General features: G+C 36.0%; 1 protein-coding gene across 3 annotated transcripts in view; it reads right to left on the reverse strand.

Moving 5' to 3' along the window:
• The window catches only part of Galnt13 (polypeptide N-acetylgalactosaminyltransferase 13), a 491,359-nt gene that overhangs the window by 301,618 nt on the left and 169,638 nt on the right, over positions 1 to 20,103 (reverse strand). For all 3 annotated transcript variants that reach the window (XM_038338251.1, XM_038338252.1, XM_038338250.1), the window contains exon 4: positions 15,875 to 16,043. In XM_038338251.1, coding sequence (XP_038194179.1) covers positions 15,875 to 16,043 — 169 coding nt within the window. The remainder of the gene's footprint in view (positions 1 to 15,874; positions 16,044 to 20,103) is intronic.

Here is a 20,103-nt window from a genome sequence, read left to right on the forward strand (position 1 = left end):
TATAAGACCACATGAACAAAGGGGAAAGGGAGTGAAGAATAGAAAAGGAATTGGAGGGGAGAGAATGAAGAATCCACTTGATAAATCATTCTATTTGCATATATGAAATTATCAAATCTGCCTCTTGCAAATAACAAAGGAGTGGCCAGAGAAAACAAAACAAACAAACAAAAAATTTAGGACAGTATAAGTTGGTCTTAGAATCAAAGAGAACGTTTTTGTTTTAGAATGGAGATAGTAACTGACAGGAAAATTATAGTGTGTCGAGAAATATAAGGACTGGCAATCCACTATTACATATAGCAACATAGGTGTCAAACATTCCTACGTACTCCTTCCTATTTATGCTCACGTAGGAATCATCAATGACCCTTGACAAAAAGATTTTGACTGATCTTTAAGTTATAAAAATCAACTGCAGTGCCATTAATGTGAAATGGTAAAGAAGACCTTAGTCATTTCTCTCAAGATGAGTTTTTTAAATAAAAAGAAGTGGATACCTCCATGAAAAGGATTGAGACATATTTTGTGAGTGATATCCACTTAAACCAGAATAAACACCAAGTTCACACACGGGAATAACCAGAGGAGACAAAACCAGTTGACACTTGCAAGAGGTTGTGGCGGGGGTGGTGGAAGATGAAGTCGGGTAGCTGTGAGGAAATGGTATCTAGAGGATGGAAGAATTGTGATTGGAAACATGGTCAAGTTTTTGCAGCAATAACATAGATGTAGACAATAGGAACATGAACTCAAGTGATGGGGAGATGCTGTGGCAAGATCTGTAGTTTTCTTCTACTTGCTTGCATTTTTTTTGTCAATTAAAATTAATGGAGGCAACATAGGCTGAGGCACCCTGAAATGATGAACTAGTGTTGTGCATAGTGGAAAAGATAATAGGAAATGGAAATATGAAGTGACTGGTGCCAGAATTAAGGCCTGCACTCTATAGGCCACAGGTGGAAAATTGAAGGGAAGTCGCTGCAGCATCATCCCTCTGTGAACAGAGTCCAAATATTCAACTTCTACCGTTTCAGTCTTTCCCATACCACACAAACCCTTTCTATCTTGTGCATCTCATGCTTCCTCCTAGAAAGGAAGGGGGTAGGGAAGCCAATAATGTGCTAGAGACATCCCATACGACTCGGGAAAATCCACAACTGATATTTCTTTTTAATGAAGCACTAAGTAATACAAATCTCCTATTTGTCCTATCATTGTTTGCAGGTTGGTGTTCTATGGAGCTTAAAAGTTCTTACTTGAAATCGACCTTGGGGTAGTCTTTCATCCTCAGAGTGTATTTCCTAATTTATAAATACACCACAGCTGAAAATAAGATATACTTCATTGAGTTTTACTTGAAAATTACATGAGACAATGTGGCTGAGCTGCAGAATGAACACATACATTACATGCATATGCACACATGCTCAATAATATTCAATAAATAATAACTTTTAACTATATTTTGTACGATCAAGTGACATAATTCATGGGTCTTACTTCTTTTAATTTTAAGCTGGAGATGGGTATTTTTTTCCAGTATTCTCTATTAAGTACATGCAACTTAATTGAGAAAACAACAATGTAATACTTGCTTTAAAATTTCTCGTTAAATGTAGTTTGGGGAGGGTACTGGATGTAAATTTACAAAATTTAAATTTCATTTTTACCTTTTGTTAATATGTTTCTTTTCTAAACTGCATGTTATCTTACATGGAATAATGATTAAAGAATTATATTCTACTGGATCTTTATTACTGTGATTTGAAGGTAGAAGACTATCTTAGAACATTAATAACACATGGAACATCTTATGAGATCTTGTTAAAGCTGTCTCCACCTATATCCACAGGCAACATCTCACATAAATGAAAAATAAAATGAAGGAATAGAAATAATGTTCTTCTTTTAGAGAAAAATGGCACAAAACACTCACTTGCACTGCATTAATAAATGATAAACATATTTGTGCTACTATGGTCTACTCTAACATTGTGATCACTGCATGTTTTGCTGATGTGAAATTGAACTTAAAATATGCAAATATAACTTTTTAAAAAATAACTTGCCATGTGCTGCATTGCATCAAATTCACAAAGCAATTATAAAATACTAGAAATTGACATTCAAAACCCAAATACAAATTTTCTCATATACATATCAATTACCAGTCAGAAGTTTATGGGTTTCTACAGGAGACCCATAAACCCATTTCTGGGAAAAAAACTAATTATGATATACAATGAGAATTTCTAACATATGCCAAAGTCTCCCAGGTCAATAAAACTACATCTCATTATCAGAAGTTAAATTATTTAACTGTGAAATAAAATCCTTCCACAGTGGAATCACATTGTAAGTTGGCATTAGAGCAATTCATCCTTCCCTGAAGACACTGACATATACACAGAAAACATCTGTCAGCAGCAGAATAGAAAAAGGAAAGGAGATATTTTAAAATAAAATATGCCTTCTAGGAGATTTTTAAATGATATGAGACCTAGTTATGTATCTGCTTTCTTACACTAAATGGCTCTACAAATTGTAATTATGAAACTATCTTTAGGGTAAAATTATATATTTATATGACTAGTAAAAAAACTATAGATTTTAAATGCAAAGAGCAAGTTAAGGACCAAATAGAAATATAAGAATCTCAAGAGGATTTAAAAATGGTATAGAGGAAATGATGCTGAGGCAATACTCATAAATGTACCATTGTCACAAAAGAGAAATAGAAAATGAGACTATTCATTGGATTTCTGATCTATTCTACAAATCTTTTCTATTTAATTTGGAAAGTACTATAATTTTCATATGAATGTCAAAAATTGCTTATGAGGATAAAATAGTCATTTCTAAAGTAGTGATTTATTTCAAGTCATTATATACAGAATTATCATATCACCACATTGTAATAAATACTTACGGGTTTCCCTCAGTCTTCATGTATATACTTATAAAAACCCAAAGATATATAAAAAAACCAACCTATCTCTATTCTCTAAGACTTAACGTATTTGGAGTTATATTGTGCAGCCAGGAGGGTGGCACATGCCTTTAATCTCAGCACTTGGGAGGCTGAAACTCTACCTTGAGGAAGATAAATTCTTCCTGTCTCAGCATCCATTAATGGCCTATAGCTCTCCATCAAGTGATGAGGCACTGTGAAGATTTTTTTTAACATCCACATTGACATATTAACTGCTATTACCACTGCTCAATTCATACTTGGTATGGCTGTAGCTTTCTTGACATATCTAGAAGACACATTATTGGGGTGGATTTTTTGCTCCTCCAGATCATTAACATTTGTCCCCCTTTTGTGATATTCCCTGAGCCTCATGTACAGTGGTTGTATTAGAGTTGTATGAGCCAAGGCTTGGCGCTCCAACAGCAATTGTTTTTTACATTTTAACTAGTTGTGATTTCTGTAATGGTCTCAGTCTTCTTTTTAAAGGAGTTTCTTGGATGAAGGTTGAAGATTCCATTTATTTGTGGTTATAAGGATAAGCATTTGTAAAGCAGTTAGACATTATTCCAGTTTAGGAATGTGGCAGTAGTACCTCCCCTCTAAGGCCCATTCAATCAGTAGTTGGCTAGGTTTACAGTTTCAGGAATGATTTTCACATCGTTGAGTGGGCTATAAGTTCACTTAGACAGCTGCTGGTTAATACTGAGATTTTAGAGTCACTGTGGTACCTTTAGAAATGCTGGTCATTATTGTGGGTTTAGGCATCATAGCTCTGGCTTTTCTTTCTTTGGAATTTCCATAGACTCTTCCAGTGGTATAAAATCTAATGATCAGGAATGAGGCTTTTGGTCAGATACCACTCAAATACTCCAGGCCTGTATCTAACACATGCAGTGTCTCCAGAAAAGGGACTTACCTCCAATTTCTAAGAAACAATGAAGGGAACACCAGTAGCCTACTTAGTTTGAGGTGTCTCTTGAATTGTCCTGGCTAACAACCCAAAATAGATTTCTCATTCCTGATAGTGGGGCTTTTGTTAGTTTATATTTTTTGGGAAAACATTATCAACCCAGGTGACATAACTTTAATATATATGGAGAGATACATATTTTTGCATTATATGTGGTTTTAGGAGCATAAAAAATAATATGATTCCCTATTGGTGAAAGCCATCTAAAATGAAAGCATTAACTCTCTGAAGAAAAAGTTCGAGAAAGATGCTAGCAAATGGAAAGGCAGCCCATAATTATGGATTGGTAGGATTATTGTTAAGAAAATGACCATTCTTCTGAAAACAATTTACAGATCCCATAAAATAAAATAAAATCCTAATAAAAGTCATCATATTATTCATAGAAAAGGAAATATAATAAATTCATGTAGAACCATGAAAGAGTCATGCTACCCAAAAGAATGATGAGCGAAAAGAACAATGCTTGAAAGACGCCGTTTCAAATTTCAATGTTTATTGAAAAGAACTGCAGTAATAACAACAGTATGAGGCTAAAACAAAGCAAAAAATCACGTGTAGACCAATGGAACAAAAAGCAGTAAAAGACCCAAATGTGAACACACATGCTTATAATCATCTATTACATGATAGAGTCCAAAAACATATAATGGATAAAAGACAGCATCTTTAAAAATGGTGCCATGAGACTGGATTTCTAAACAGAGAAAAATAATAGTAGATATGCATCTATGTCTCTGGAAAAAATTTAACCCCAAATGAACCAGAGAGATCAGTGTGAAATATGAAACACGAAAACTGCTAGAAGAAAATATATGCAGCACCTTATAAAAATCCACGTGTCAGAAAGAAATTCCTCAATAGGACTTTATTTGACAAGGAATAAAGGCCAAAAATTGACAACTGGGACCTCATAAGCCTAAAGAATTCTTATGGAGCTAAGGAAACAATCCAATAAAGAGGATGCCCAGGGAATAGGAAAGACTTTTTGGCGCATATATATATATATGTATATATATATATATATATGACAGAGAATTAATAATTAATATGCACTGAGGAGATAAAGAGTTACAAAAAGAGCTAATTAATTAAATGAGCTATGATCTGAACAGAGCATTCTCAATAGATGAATTTAAAAGGCTAAGACATGTCTCCAAAAGTGCACTTCTTAATCTATTATGGTTTTCTGTAATGGTCCCTTTCTGTTGCAAAAGAGTGAAAACTATACTTATCTACAGTTCTAAGGAGAAATATCTACAATTCTGTTAGGTATTATACTAGTTTAATAAAGTGGTATTTATAGATTCTTCTGCAAGATCCATGACTTCACTAGCCCTAGGCGTTAGACTCGGTTTTCAGCAACAAGCATGATACAGATCACAGTCCCAACTGATGCCGCTACTCAGAGATTATTCTAAAAAGACTGTAAATGCCAGAGGACTAGTAAATTTACAATTAAATTGTATCTCCTAGGAATGTCAGAGGTTAAATCCATCATATCTCTAAAACAACAATAAGACTTCCTAAAGGTAATCTAAAGAAGGAAAACAACCATAGACATGCTAATGTGTAAGGGGAAAAAGCTCAGAAGGCCTCAACTCTAGAAATGTACTACAGAAAATAAGGAACATTGAGAGCAGGAAAAATTGGTTTTTCCCCCCAGAGAAGTGCACATTAACTGGACAAACTTGTCAGCCAATACCAATTGGCCAGCCCTGAAAACACACATACGAATACAAATAACATTATATGAACATTATATGTATTTTTTTTCTCTCATGGTTTATTTTTTTTTATATATTTAAAAATTTCCATCTCCTTCCCTCCTCCTACCCCCTCCCTCCACTCCTCCTCCCCCTTCCCTCCCCTCCTTCTCCCCCTTCCCTCCCCTTCCCTCCACCCATACCTCCCCTCCCTCCCTCTCAAGGCCAAGGAGCCATCAGGGTTCCCCACTCTATGCTAAGTCCAAGGTCCTCCCAACTCCCCCCAGGTCCAGGAAGGTGATCGACCAAGCTGAGAAGGCTCCCACAGAGCCCGTCCATGCAGAAGAATCAGAGCCCAGAGCCATTGTCCTTTGCTTCTCAGTCAGCCCCCGCTGTTGGCCACATTCAGAGAGACGGATTTGGTCGCATGATCCATCAGTCCCATTCCAACTGGAGTTGGTGATCTCCCTTTAGTTCTGTCTATTTTTAAAGATGCTGAAGATGCTGTCTTTTATCCTATATATATAGGATATATATATATATATAGGATATATATATATAGTGCATATATATATGCACTACACACAATATATATAGATGAAAGCAAAAGAGAGAGAGAGAGAGAGAGAGAGAGAGAGAGAGAGAGAGAGAGAGAGAGAGAGAGAGAACCCTTGGAAAAATGTCATCTGTATTAGGGAAATTGAAATTAAACCACTTTAAGGTTTTAGCACACCCCAATCAGAATGCTAAAAATCCAGTAAAAAATGCACAAGTGTTGACTGATGGGGTTGTGGGGAAAAATAAACCCTCATTTATTGTTGGAGGAATTGAAAACAGGGGTAGCCACTCTGGAAATCAGTATCAATGATTCTAAAAAAGCAAAAGACAAAATTCCAGCTATCTTACTTGTTTGTATATATCCAAAGCTAGCATATATCTATATATACTACCCACAGATACTTGCTCAACCATGTTTATTGCTGCTCTACTTTCGATACCCCAAATAAAGAAAGAACTGAAATGGGTAATGAAAATGTGGTATATGTACAAGCGTTAATACTATTCATCTATAAAGAAAAATGACATTTGTAGGTAAATGAATGAAACTGCAAAATTTCTTACTGAGTAAGGCAAATCAGTCCAAGAAGACAAACTCAGCATATTCTGTCTCATTTGTGGTTCCTAGCTATATATCTTCAAATGTGAATATATATCTCAAGTTATGCAGAAACCAGGAAAGTAAATGCAACCATGGAGCCAAGAAGCTCTAGAGAATCAAATAAAAGGTTATAGGTGATAGGTTATTTAATTCAGGGAGTGGGAAAGAGGGGAGCCTTTAATTGGGGAAAGGGAAAGAGGTCAATGTGAAAGGAAAGGGAGTGAGGAAGGACGCATCTGACAGAAACATGACACAATCCTCTCTATGCCATTACTATTCAGAATAAAGAAAATTATTACATCCAGGCTTTTCCTATTTTTGGTAAATTTCTACAACGGTAGAAGGAAAAAACTCTTCTTAAATGAGGCTTTCATTTTGTCAACTATCCTTTGCTGTAATTCCTGATTCTCTATCGTTATATGTCTAAATACTACAAAACTACTGTCATTTTAAACTATACTTAATCATGCTCTATAATCTAATTACAATACCTCATTCTACTGGAATCATTCAGTCTTAAAAACTATGCTAGTTGTGTTTTTACATTCCCCGAGATCTCAATAATCTTCAATTTAAAAAAATCACATCTATTTCATTTTTAAAATCCTTTACTTGCATAAAATATTTTACTGCTAATGAATTAATATGTTTCCACACGGCAAGAATAATCTCATTAATCTGAATTTATTGTGCTCCATAACACAAATTTATCAATTTATAACCATAAGAACTCTTATTTTCAAGAGGATTAAGTAAAGTACATTTTCTACACAGATTGCATATAACCAAAGTGATAAATTTTGATCCATTGATAGTGGGAAAATATTAGAAACTTTTGGAAATAACTTAAGGTACAATCATTTGCACAGTAATTGCCTAAAGAGAACCTTGACAACTCAAGAAATAATAATTAGGTAATAAGATCACAATAAACTAAAAAGCTCTGACAGCAAAGGGCACAATTAACAAAATGGAAATGCAAGTGGCAGAACAAAATATCTTTCTAGATCATAACCTGTGAGTTAATTCATATCCAGAACATATAAAAAGCTAAGAGAAAACCAGTCTGTATTTTGCCAGCCAAATATTCTAAACAGTTATGTATCAAAAGGTACAAATGGTCAGTAACTATATGAAAAATGTCTCAGAACCTTTAGCTAAAAGCAAAATGTAATTCTTTCTTGCCTGCAAATATAAGGTATGCCCTGGTACTGGAAAGGACATGGAGCCACAGGAAACTATGGAGGTCCTTCATTAGTTATCCCTCCAAAAAATTTAAAAATATATCTGATGGTTTCACTCTGTGAAGAAAAGGGAACAAAAGGGAATCTCTCATACCATTTTGTCTTATGCTGGCATATACACAAAAGCCAAGATATGAAAATTATCAAGCTGTATATAGACAGATTCATAGTTGGAAAAAAATATGACATGTATAAACAATGGAGTGTCACCTTGAAATAAATAATTTAACATCATGCCAATTTCAGGAAAATGTATAGAAAAATAGAATATCATGTTAAATAAAATCACCCAAACAGAAAGAAAAATTTTGTATGCTTATGTCATATGTGGAAACTATGGGAAATAAAATTAAGAGATGGACTGATAAAGAAGAGGAAGGGATTATAGAGGAGCTGAGGCAAAGGGATGTAACAAGGATGGAAATTGGAAGTGAAATGTAGTTAAGCACAGTAAAAAACGTGCAAAGCAATATTAAAATTAAATTATTAATTTGTCATGATGAAAGCCATCAAACAGTTGCAATAAAAACACATTTCAGATCAAAATAATAAAGAATGAAGAATACAAATCAAAATGATTCACATAATAGATTGTAGCTATGTTTACACAAATGACAATTGCTTGGGGGTCATATATAAGCTTACTAGTACCAATATTCTTAACTGCTATTTTCACTGGTTCTATTATATCCAGCATTGGTTTTCTCTATTGTTTTCTCTTTATAACTCAGAAAGCTTTCCTCAGTATATCTTAGGCTTGTTTCATATATTTATTTTATAAAGCAAATAAAACTCCCACAACGCTGTACTTCACCTCATCTCTCCATAATGTTACTTTTATATCACTGCTAGTTGTAAATATTAGAAAACACATTGCACAATAATTATATATTTCTTAGTGTTCATGTGTTTGCCTTTATATCATGATAAATGTTAAATGAAATATAAAAGATTTTAAATATAAACATGAAACAGCAAACAAAACGTGAATGCTAAGTTTCAAATTGCAGGAAGAAAATGTCATCATTTAGAAAGGTTAAATCACAGTGTTGGATGCTTGACATTTCCTGATTTCAAAATTAACCACAATACTCTGATGACTGTAGTATTGTAGACTAATTTATCAAACAGAGTAGGAGATGGATCTCCTATATGACCTCTAATGCACAAACTCAAGTATTATTTTTACAAGGGACCAAGACTATGTTATGAGAGAAGATAGGTTTTCAACAAACAGTATGCATAGAACCAAATAACCACATGTAAAAGAATGAGTTATGACCCTCCCCTAGTTATAGTGAATAGAAAGTATAGCATTATTCCAATTTGTATCTCCTTGATCTCTTTTTGTTGTCTTACTGCTCTAGCGAGAACTTCACGTACTATACTGAATGGATAAGGAGAGAGTGGACAGCCTTGTCTTGTTCCTGATTTTAGTGGAATCGCTTTGAGTTTCTATTCCTTTAGTTTGATGTTGGTTTGTTGTATATTGCCTTTATTATGTTTAAGTATGTTCCCTGAACCCCTGCTTACTCCAAGACCCTTTTCTCAGTCATGCTCAGCTAAAATTGATCTTAGTCATAATGTTGAATGTTTGGAGCTAGGACATTTTGACACTCCTTTAAAATTACTGCTACTTAACTGTCATTGAAGAACACATAGGATGGCTTTATGTTTCGTATGTTTTATAATCGTCATTAAAGATTAACAGCAAGTCAAAAACTGGCTTATACATGGGGGTAGTTGAAAGCTAGTTGAGTGTAAACGAGGTGATGTGGCAGGCTCTGTGATAAAGTGGCACTAAAATGTGTTCCTAAACCATGAATAAAAGGTTTATACTAGTTTTTCATTTGAAAGAACACTTACAGGATAATAGAATTACTATCAGAAAGGTAATACACAGAGAGAGGTGAGGCAAGGAGAAGGAAAGGGTGAGTTGATAAGTAGAGTAATGAAATTAATTCCACACATGAGCACATATGCCAGCATGTTATAATAGCCATTATTATTTTACAGGAAAAAATTCACCGGTATATGAGAATTACAGTAATTCTCAAATTAAAAAGAAAAGATGTGGAAGAGAGATCAAAAATCCAATTAATATTCTCATTTTCTCATTCCCCTTTGTGCAGTCACTGCTACATTTATCATATTTTAATTGATGGGAAAGACAATCTATATGAACACTCAGACACTCCTGAGACTGAACACAGAAAAATATATAGTATGGCTTGTTAACATCTAAGGTAGTAAATAAACCCTTTATCCTTTGAGAACAACTTACGCAAAATTTGTATGCCACGGGTCTTCGGCTAATGCCAGTCATCTCTTTATCAGTTAGTAAGTGTGCATGCATAAGAAGTTAGTTGGTCTAGGATATAAATGCTTGCAATGAATTCCCTATTTCCTGATTTTACCCATGAACTATATATAAATGCCAGCTACATTATAACCTGAAAGTAGCTCAATACCAGTCATTAAGAGTGTTGTTAATATCTGCATTCTAGTATAGAGCTTTGCCAGTTTATTTCAATTGCTTGGAGCTTTTAAAATATATATTCAATCAAAAATTAACAGTTAATGTCTTACTCCAAAATAATCACAGAGTAGAAAAAGAAGTTGGAATCTTAAAAGTCTTCTGAAATCTAAAAGAGGAGCTAGAGGGCATAAAAAATTCCACAGAATAACAATATAATATAGAGAATTGAAATATTTTACATATGCACATCATTAAGAATTAGGGCAACCACTTTCATCACTTTTTCCAATTATAAAAGTATTCATAAAATATGATAATTAATCTTTAAACTAATAATTGTTTTTCATTGTTCATCAAGCCCAGGCTTATGATTTAGTTGCTCTAAAGGCTATCTGTATTAGTTTGACAACAGGGATTTGCTGGTTGGCTGATTGACTGATTAGTGGGTCTCAGCAGCGAAAAGAGTCTGTGGCTAAGAAAAATAATGAGTTGCTAAGAAGCAGAAGTGAGGCATGGAGTATGTCTTAAGATTACATGATTTCCTCTATGATTAAAGAACAATTTCCTATCTGCCTCCATCCTAGTGGTAGAATGGAGTCTTGTTCCTAGCGCACTGGCCACAATCAGACTCACTGTTTCCTCTACTTCCAAAAAAGCTAGTAAAAAATGTGGTATTGTTGGATTTTGAACTGTCTTAGTAAAAAAAAAGTGCACACATGTACAGTATACTTAAAGAAAAATGAACAGACTGGGAGCAACTGTTGGGAATTTTCTTTATGTGTTTATGTCTATTCTGAGACAAATCTCATAGATGTCCTGATGACAGTATTTTAATGCATTTAAAATATACACATACTGTGGGTTAAGTGATTATCTTTTATCTCAACATACTTTAGTATAATATAAAAATATGGGGCTCACTGTGAGCCTTAACCTTCACCTGGCGATGGATGGAGATAGAGACAGAGCCCCACATTGGAGCACCGGACTGAGCTCCCAAAGTTCTGATGAGGAGCGGATGGAGAGAGATCATGAGAAAGAAAGTCAGAACCATGAGGGACGCGTTCACCCACTGAGACGGCAGGACAGAACTAATGGGAGACCACCAAGTCCACTTGGAATGGGACTGATGGAACATGAGACCAAATCGGACTCTCTGAGGGTGGCTGATGGTGGAGGCTGACCGAGGAGCCAAGGACAATGGCGATGGGCTTGGTCTCTACGACATGGACAGGCTCTGTGTGAGCCTTGTCAGTTCGGTTGCTCACCTTCCTGGACCTGGGGGGAGTTGGGAGGACCTTGGACTCAACATAGTGTAGAGAACCCTGATGGCTCTTTGGCTTCAAGAGGGAGGGAGTGGGGGTGTGGGTGGAGGGGAGGGGAGGGAAGGGGGAGGAGGAGGGGAGGAGATGGCAATTTTTAATAAAAAATAAATAAACTGGAAAAAAATAAAAAAAATAAAAAAATAAAAAAATATGGGTAATTTACTGACAAATTAAATATATTAGTTAGTGCAATATAAATGTGTAAATGTCCATTGGTTGAGAATTTAGCTCTAATGTGTCATGTTGTCACATACAGGTCTCCAATGAGCATCAACAGAAAGGGGCTCCCACCAGGACTTTTGGGCTCTGTAATTAATATAGGCTGGCGAGCCTGCAGAACCTCATGAATCTACCTGCTTCTATCCTCAGAACACCTATCTTCCTTACCCAGTATTGTGATTGATTGAACACAAAAGCTGCCATTCTGATATTTTTAGATATATTCTGGAGATGGAACTCTAGTGGCTATGCTGTTAAGGCAAGCCCTTTATTGACTGAGAAAGCTTCACAAACTTCATCTGTAAATATATTTTAGATTCAAGGAAAACATGGTTATTTTTTAGATAATGTTGACAATTTATTCTAAACGTCTATTGTAATTGAACAGACATGTGAAGGAATTTATCAGACTCTTCATTTCTAAGTAGTAACTTATGCTCTTCACAAACACAAGTGAAGATTTTTCAGAACATTATTGAAGTATACAAGTTATATGCATGTACATGATGAATCATTTCATATCCATGTGGGTAACTACTGATTTATTATTTTCAGGGGTAATTTAAGACACATGTTCATTCCTTCTGTCCTCCATTCTTGATTTTTGAAGAGCTAAAGAATAAATCTAGAGCCTCCATCATGTCAAGAAAGCATTCTAGGGATGAAATATATCACAAGTGCTATATCTTTATTATTACGATACAATCAAAAAGGAATTGGACTTTGCCTGTCACACGCAAAGACACTGTTAAGTGTCTCTGAGCTCCTATGAGCCAAGGTTAATTGTTTCTGCGGGTTTTCTCATGATGTCCTTCACTCCTCTGGTTCCTGCAATCCTCTTTGGCAGGATTCACTGAGTTTGGCCTATTATTTGGCTGTGGGTCTTTGCATCTGTTTCCATCAGTTCCTGGATGAAGCCTCTCTGATGACAGCTGGGCTAGGTACCAATCTAGGAGTGTAGCAGAATATCATCATACATAATTACATTTTCTTTTTCTTGGTCGTGTTTAGTTCAATTCTAGGCCTCTGGGCCATCCAACCTCTGGGTTCTGGTGCTCCAGGCAGTGTCATGGTTGGACTCACTCTCGTGACATGGGTCTCAGGCTGGACTAGTTATAAGTTGGTCACTCTCACCTCTGTGCCCCCTTTACTACAGTACATCTCCTAGGCAGGACAGACAGGAAGTCGAAGGCTATGTGGTTGGTTTGATACCCCAATTCCTCCTCTGGAAGACTTGCCTAGTCACAGGAGATGGGCAATTCAAACTTTTGGGACTCCAAGCAACGGGATCAGGGGCTGTCTTTGACTCTTTTGCTGACTTTTGGAACCCTATTCCTCATTTTGGTGGCCTAGCCCAACCTTAATACAAGTGGGGGTTCTTAGTTTTACTGCAACTTGATATGCCATGTTTTGTTGATATCAGTGGGAGGTCTGCTCTTTCCTGAAAAGAATGGAGAAGTGAAAGAGGGTGCAGAGGGGAGTAGGGGTGGGGGAAGTGTCTGGGATAAGAGAAGAAAGGGGAAATTGTGGTAGGGATGTAAAATAAATAAATACACATTTAAAAACTAATAAATTCAAAATTTTGGACTTTAACTAATGAAATCTAAAACAATATTCTAGATCAAATGAATATAAAATTCTCTCTGAGTTTTTAGAAAAAAAATTGGATACTTGACTTGTGGTAAGAATTAAAATTTAATTATTCCCTGATATTGGTATATTAAGACACTCAAGAATCCATTCAGCCATCAACAAGAGCTTTCGCACACAATGATTTGTCTAGGATCTTCTGAAAATATCTCGTCTCTGTCACTGGCACACAATGTGAGAGAAGGAAACATCAAAACTGAACTTTATGTACCTCACTCTTATTTCCTGAAATACTTTTAACTCTCAAGATGTCATGTAATAGCCATGTAAATATAGTACTTTATATGATTTTATGACAAACAATGTAAACATTCTATTTATTCATGTTGGAATGGTCCACAGTTTAGATATTATCAAGCATTTATTGCTTAAAAATATCTTAATTGTAGACTCTGCTGCTGCTCTTTGTCTTGTCGCTTTTCCTTTTCACCCACAAACATGTTTCTTTACATTAGGTAATTATAGATCTGTTACAAAATTTATGGCACCTAGAAGTAACTATTTTAAAAATTGAAAATAATGACTTTTCTTTCTAAAAATCCATAAATATGACATTTACATATCACGTATTATAAAACAAGTATGTGAACACAATACTGTAACCCAATAATAAATGGACATATATCATGCACACATCTATTCTGAAAATAATTTACTTATATCTTTGAAATACAAATGCAAACACAGAAATAAATGTAATCTGTTTAGAAAGTTATTGTGCATTCATTTCATACCCAATGTTTATTTGCTGAGTCATGAAAGTGTACAGGCTAGATGATGACTTGTGCATTTCTCCATAGTCCATAGTTTTGGAAACACAGTGTCCAGGTCTGCCTGGAAAATTCTACATAGATCCAGGTTGTTTTCAAACCTGAGATCATCTTCTTTTGTCCTTCCAAATGATGGACTTACAGATATGTTACCATGCCAAAGTTATTCTTTTCATGAAAGAACATTTTAGAACAATATAGTGATATGAGGAGCCATTCATCAAAGTTCATCAAAGGAATCATGTAATAATCACCAGCTCTAGAAACTTAATAAGGCTTCAGTTTCATTCAAACCAATTCAGAAAAAAATACACGAATAGTACAACTATTGTTATCATCAAAATGTATTAATGAAATAGTCTGTTATTAGTGACAAATATTACTGGCATTAAAATGACTTTACTTAAAGAATATCATTGTGTAGCTAAAAAACACTATTAACGAGCCAGGCAGTGGTGGTGCACACTTTTAATCCCAGTACTCAGGAGGCAGAGGCAGGAGAACTTCTGTGGTTTCAAGGCCAGCCTGGTCTACAAGAGCTAGTTCCAGGACAGGCTCCAAAAGCTACAGAGAAACCCTGTCTTAACCCCTCCCCCACCAAAAAACCCTATTTACATAGAAGTGTGATCTGCAAAGTATTTGGAAACTTGACAACTTTCTAAAATCTCAGAACATATATTGTTTGATTGCTGAGGATGTTTTACAAAGACTATAGGGTGATAAAACTAGCACTAAATATTCTGATCTTTATTAATTATATTTAAAAGATGTTTAGCTATGTAGAGCATTTTACAGTCTGTCACATAAATTTTTCAAGAGGTGAACTTATCTTCCATTAATGAAAACTGAACAAGCATTTAAATACAACAGTATAAATTGCTAAAACTAATAATAAATAGTTTGCATAGTAGTATGGAAAATTAAATGAAAGACCTTGATAATACTAGGCAAGTGCTTCATCACCAGCTATAACCATGCCAAGAGTAAATAATTTTAAAGAGACAAAGAAGTATGCAATAAGTTGGCTAATTTTGTGCCCGTATATATTTTTCCAAATGAAGCTTATGGTGCATTCTTAGAGATTTATATGAAAATTACTTATGAAATTCCATGTTAGTATTCAGAAAGGTAGAGTAAAACAAAGATGACCTTTTTGGATTAAAAGCTTAGTAGTCTTTGGAATCTCCAATGCCTTTGCAAGTAATGTATTTGGCTTTATCTGAAAAGAAAATACTTCATATTTCTCAGCTAAGGTTGGTTATTTGTTTGATAATCAGCAGGAACCAAGCTGGTATAAAATTCATACAGTCAGAGCAGAAGTCATGAAACATGGAATTTAATAACACACAAGATTTCACGGCACATACAAACTTACCCTTCTAATCTCACATCCGGCAGACTTCGGTTAAGGGCAATCAAGTCACTGGCCATGAGGTTAAACTGATTGATTTTAAACAACTCCTTCATTTTCTCTTGGTCATCTTTTGGAATAAGCACAGCCTTTCCCATTTCTCCTGGACCTTCTTGATTTCTTGAAATAACAGCTGTAAAACACCACACAGGTACAAACATACAGATAATAAAAAGAGTAAGCTCATGTCTTAAATAAAATTCTTTTGTGCATTATTATCATCTAAGGGTATAATACCATAAACTGCTCTTTACAAACTATATGTTACACAAAGAAACTCTCTCTGCAATGTTCCAAGTATAAACAAAGCATATAATCCAACCCATCTTTAATATTTAATAATGAAACAGCATAAATGTCACATGATTTTTATGTTAAGTTTATAACATATTTACCTGAAACAGATGAAGTTGAGAGATAAGTAGACAAAATGCCTTTTGAAAATATGCCAAGTTAAATTGTCTACAAATCCTATTAAAACTTGATGTTTCAACATATCTTTTACAATTACATATTTACAAAAAGCAAGGAAGATTTCTAATCCTTTAAAGCATTTGAAATAGCTTGAAAGGAGTTTAAGAATGGTATAATATGATTTCAAATCAAATGTCAAATGACCTAGGTGCATCCTACCTGAAAGCTCTAGTGAAATATCAGGACTTGACAATTCCTTAGCAGAACATTGGATTTGACATGAACACAGATGATCTTGCTAGTTATTCAAAATAACCAATATATCAAATTGCTTCAGAGTGTGTGTGTGTGTGTGTGTGTGTGTGTGTGTGTGTGTATGATGAGAGAGAGAGAGAGAAAGAGAGGGAGAGAGAGAGTAGACATGCTTAAACCACAATAAAGTGTGATCCCAGCTGTTTTAAATTAACCTTTAACACACTACTCATCATTGATGTCCTTGTACTAAATAAAATAAAGTGGACTTCAGACAGGGAAGCTGGTAGCCTAACTGCAGTTCCTCATCTCTCTCTCTCCTCTTTTCTGGAGCTGCCAGAGGTCCTTATCATGCTTAGCCAATGAGGTACCACCAAGAGATGTTACCTAAGGTCCTAGCAACAGGTGCTGCCAGAGGTCTTGACCGTGAATTGGCAATAAGGGGCAACCATGTGATGCCAATTGTCAAGGGATCAGAATGTCTGGGTGCTGGGAAAGTATATAAGTTTTTCCACATTGCTGAGTTAATGAGTCTGCTGTATACCTTTTATCTGACTCCCAGCGTCTATGTTAATTGATGTCTTGCCTTCTTCTCCTTCCCTCAAGGACGACATTAGGGCTCAGCTACATTTCACACCTCTAACAGGGACTTCTAACATAGGTTTTGAGCTCACCTGGTCAGAATCCTATTTTTTCATTGCAGCTGTAATTTTTAGGTTTTGCCCAGAACCCCTCTTCACTTGTGGTACTGGACAGTGCCCCCAAATAGTGTATTTTTAGTGAAAAGTCCCCTTGGTCCCTTCAGCAAGTAAGTAACGGGGCCCCAACCCTTTCCTTCTTTTATCTATTTATTTATTTATTTGATTTTTTTAAAAAATAAGAACCTATCTTTTTCATTATACATTCCAATTCACGTTTCGACTTCCTCCCCTATATTCCTTCTATATTCCCCAACCCCACCTCTATCCACTCTTCTAAGAGGGGAAAGCACATTGTTTTGGAGAAGACCCTACTATATTTAGACTAAGCAAGGTATCCCTCCAAAGAGAATACGTTTCAACAAGGCCAGAACATTCAGTAAGGAGGACAAAGCGTAAGCCATGCACCTGAGGATGTGTGCCTGCAATCTGCCTGTGGCCCTTTATTTGTCAATGTATAGAAAAGCTCTTTCTAGAAACCGTTGAACCAGTTGTATAGGGAGGAAATGTCCACCTCAGCACTTTCACCTTCACGCACGTGAACGTGGGTCAGGAATCCCTTAGTTTCAAAAGTGTTAAGGTTCATACTGAAAATGTAGACAAAAGACAAATTATTCTATGCCTTCAGATTAGTTTTGTAGGAAGCTGTGAGATTGTTTTGGTAAAAATGATATCTTTTGTAGAACTCGTGTGAAAAGTATTCAGATTCATGGGACAATGTGGGTCATCCTGGAGACCTTGATGGAGACATGACGTTAGTTGGAGCTTTGGTCGTCCTCTTCTTTGGGAAACCACTTCTAGAGATTAGCTAGACCTGACTGACTAGTCTCTTGGACATCTCTGGATTGAATGGTATTGATCGTATCAGATACGATCATTTTGGATATAATACCAAACAAATTAACAATCACTTGCCAAAAAAAATCTTTGCAGGGCTCCCTTTACTTCCAATAAAGATACAGCCCTGCCGCCCACCGTGCCCCCGTGTCTGCCTTTGGTGTGCTGGCACCCAGTTCGTGAGATTCGGGCAAGGGGCTGAAGGTTAAAATACACAGACACAAACGGACAGAGAGACAGCGACACGGGTCATCCTTGAATTCCCCAAGAATGCCCCCTTTATTGTGTTCAGGGACAGATTATAGAGAGATAGCCACGCCACAGCCAAACCCACCAGAAACCACTCTGCCATCAGGAACTCCTGAAGGTCTCGTGCTCAGAACAGCTGTAGGCACTCAGATCAGGGGATTACAAGAAATTCAGGATCTCGGGTCTCACTGCTCCCAACACAGCCCCATGAAGTTCCCTCCTCCAATCCCATCCCTTATGTCACCCTGGCCTTTTCAGATCCAAATAAAAACTCAGAGGACTGAGCCCTGGTACCTGTCACATATTAGGTCTTACTAACTAAGCATCTATATCCTGACTCAATTAAAAATCAAACCTAGCTTTGGATATGGAGCATGGCTCTCTCTTTCTCTAAACCCAAGTATGTTGTTAGAAGAAAAATTAAGAGTTTTGTCTGATATCAGAAGAGCCACCTGGTATGGGACAGAAGAAAATCAAAAATCCAGGAGCTATTGTTGTCAAAGCTCTGTTATCTTCCCAAAATTCTATTTCCCCCATTACTTATTGTTGACACTTTAGTACCTTTTTTTGGCTAAGCAGCTTAAGTATATACTAACAGACTGATAGGTAGGATAGATGATAGATAGATAGATAGATAGATAGATAGATAGATAGATAGATAATAGATAGATAGATAATAGGTAGGTAGATAGATAGATAGATAATAGATAGATAGATAGATAGATAGATAGATAGATAGATAGATAGATAGATAGATAGATAGATAGATAGATAGATAGATGTGTGGTAGATGTGACATACATTCAGTAGAATATTATTACACTAAAATATATATCATATTTTTAAAATATTTGTAAGTATATGTCTGCATGAATGGTCCTGCTTATGCCTTTCAATGATTCAATGACTTTCTGGGATCCTGGAAGATTTCCAATACCACTAGCATCCTCTACAATTCACAGGGACAAGCCACTGTAGAAAGAACCAACAGAGCACTTAAGGACCTGTTGGCCAGAATTATCTTGCCAGAGGCTAAGATAGCTCCTCATCTGGACTTAACAGAAGTCCTTTCCTATATGAACTTTCTCAGATTTGATGACAAGGAGCTCAGCCCAGTTTACAATCACTGGGCATCTCTGCCAAGGAACACACCCCTGCCCCTGGTGAGATGGAAAGAGCCTATCTTCATCCAATTGCAACAGGCCAGGCAAACAGGTAGGAGAGCTTCCCATCTTTAATCTCTCTCATCTCCTTCATATCTAGTCACCCAATCTTACACTCGGATGTAGCAGACTCCCTGTGATGGCTTCTCCTAACTCTGTGCCCCCATTCCCAGGGTAATAAGCAAATCCCAGTGGGACAAGGTGCTTTCTTTCCATCTGTTGACTGCTTGCACACCCCAGCACATCTACATCCCTCAATATTTAGAAAATTATTTTACACAGGAACCCTAGTAGCCATACTTCACAAGATCTCTTGAAAGAAAACATAGAGTCATCAAACACACCTAAGAAATAGACATGGCAACAAAAAACAGGAAACAAAACACCCACCCCCAACAAAGATAAGACCAGATACTAGCACCTAGAATTGTGATCTTCCTAAACCCAAATGCCAAGGTGATATAGCATGTAAACACAGTTAGCTACAGGCAGAATAATATGGTCCATTAAAGTCCAGCAATACTACTGTAGTATAGGTCCTGAGAATTGAAACAGCAGAAACACAGTACAACGTCATTGA

This window comes from Arvicola amphibius, chromosome 7 (genome assembly GCF_903992535.2).
Source record: "Arvicola amphibius chromosome 7, mArvAmp1.2, whole genome shotgun sequence".
NCBI classification, from domain to species: domain Eukaryota; kingdom Metazoa; phylum Chordata; class Mammalia; order Rodentia; family Cricetidae; genus Arvicola; species Arvicola amphibius.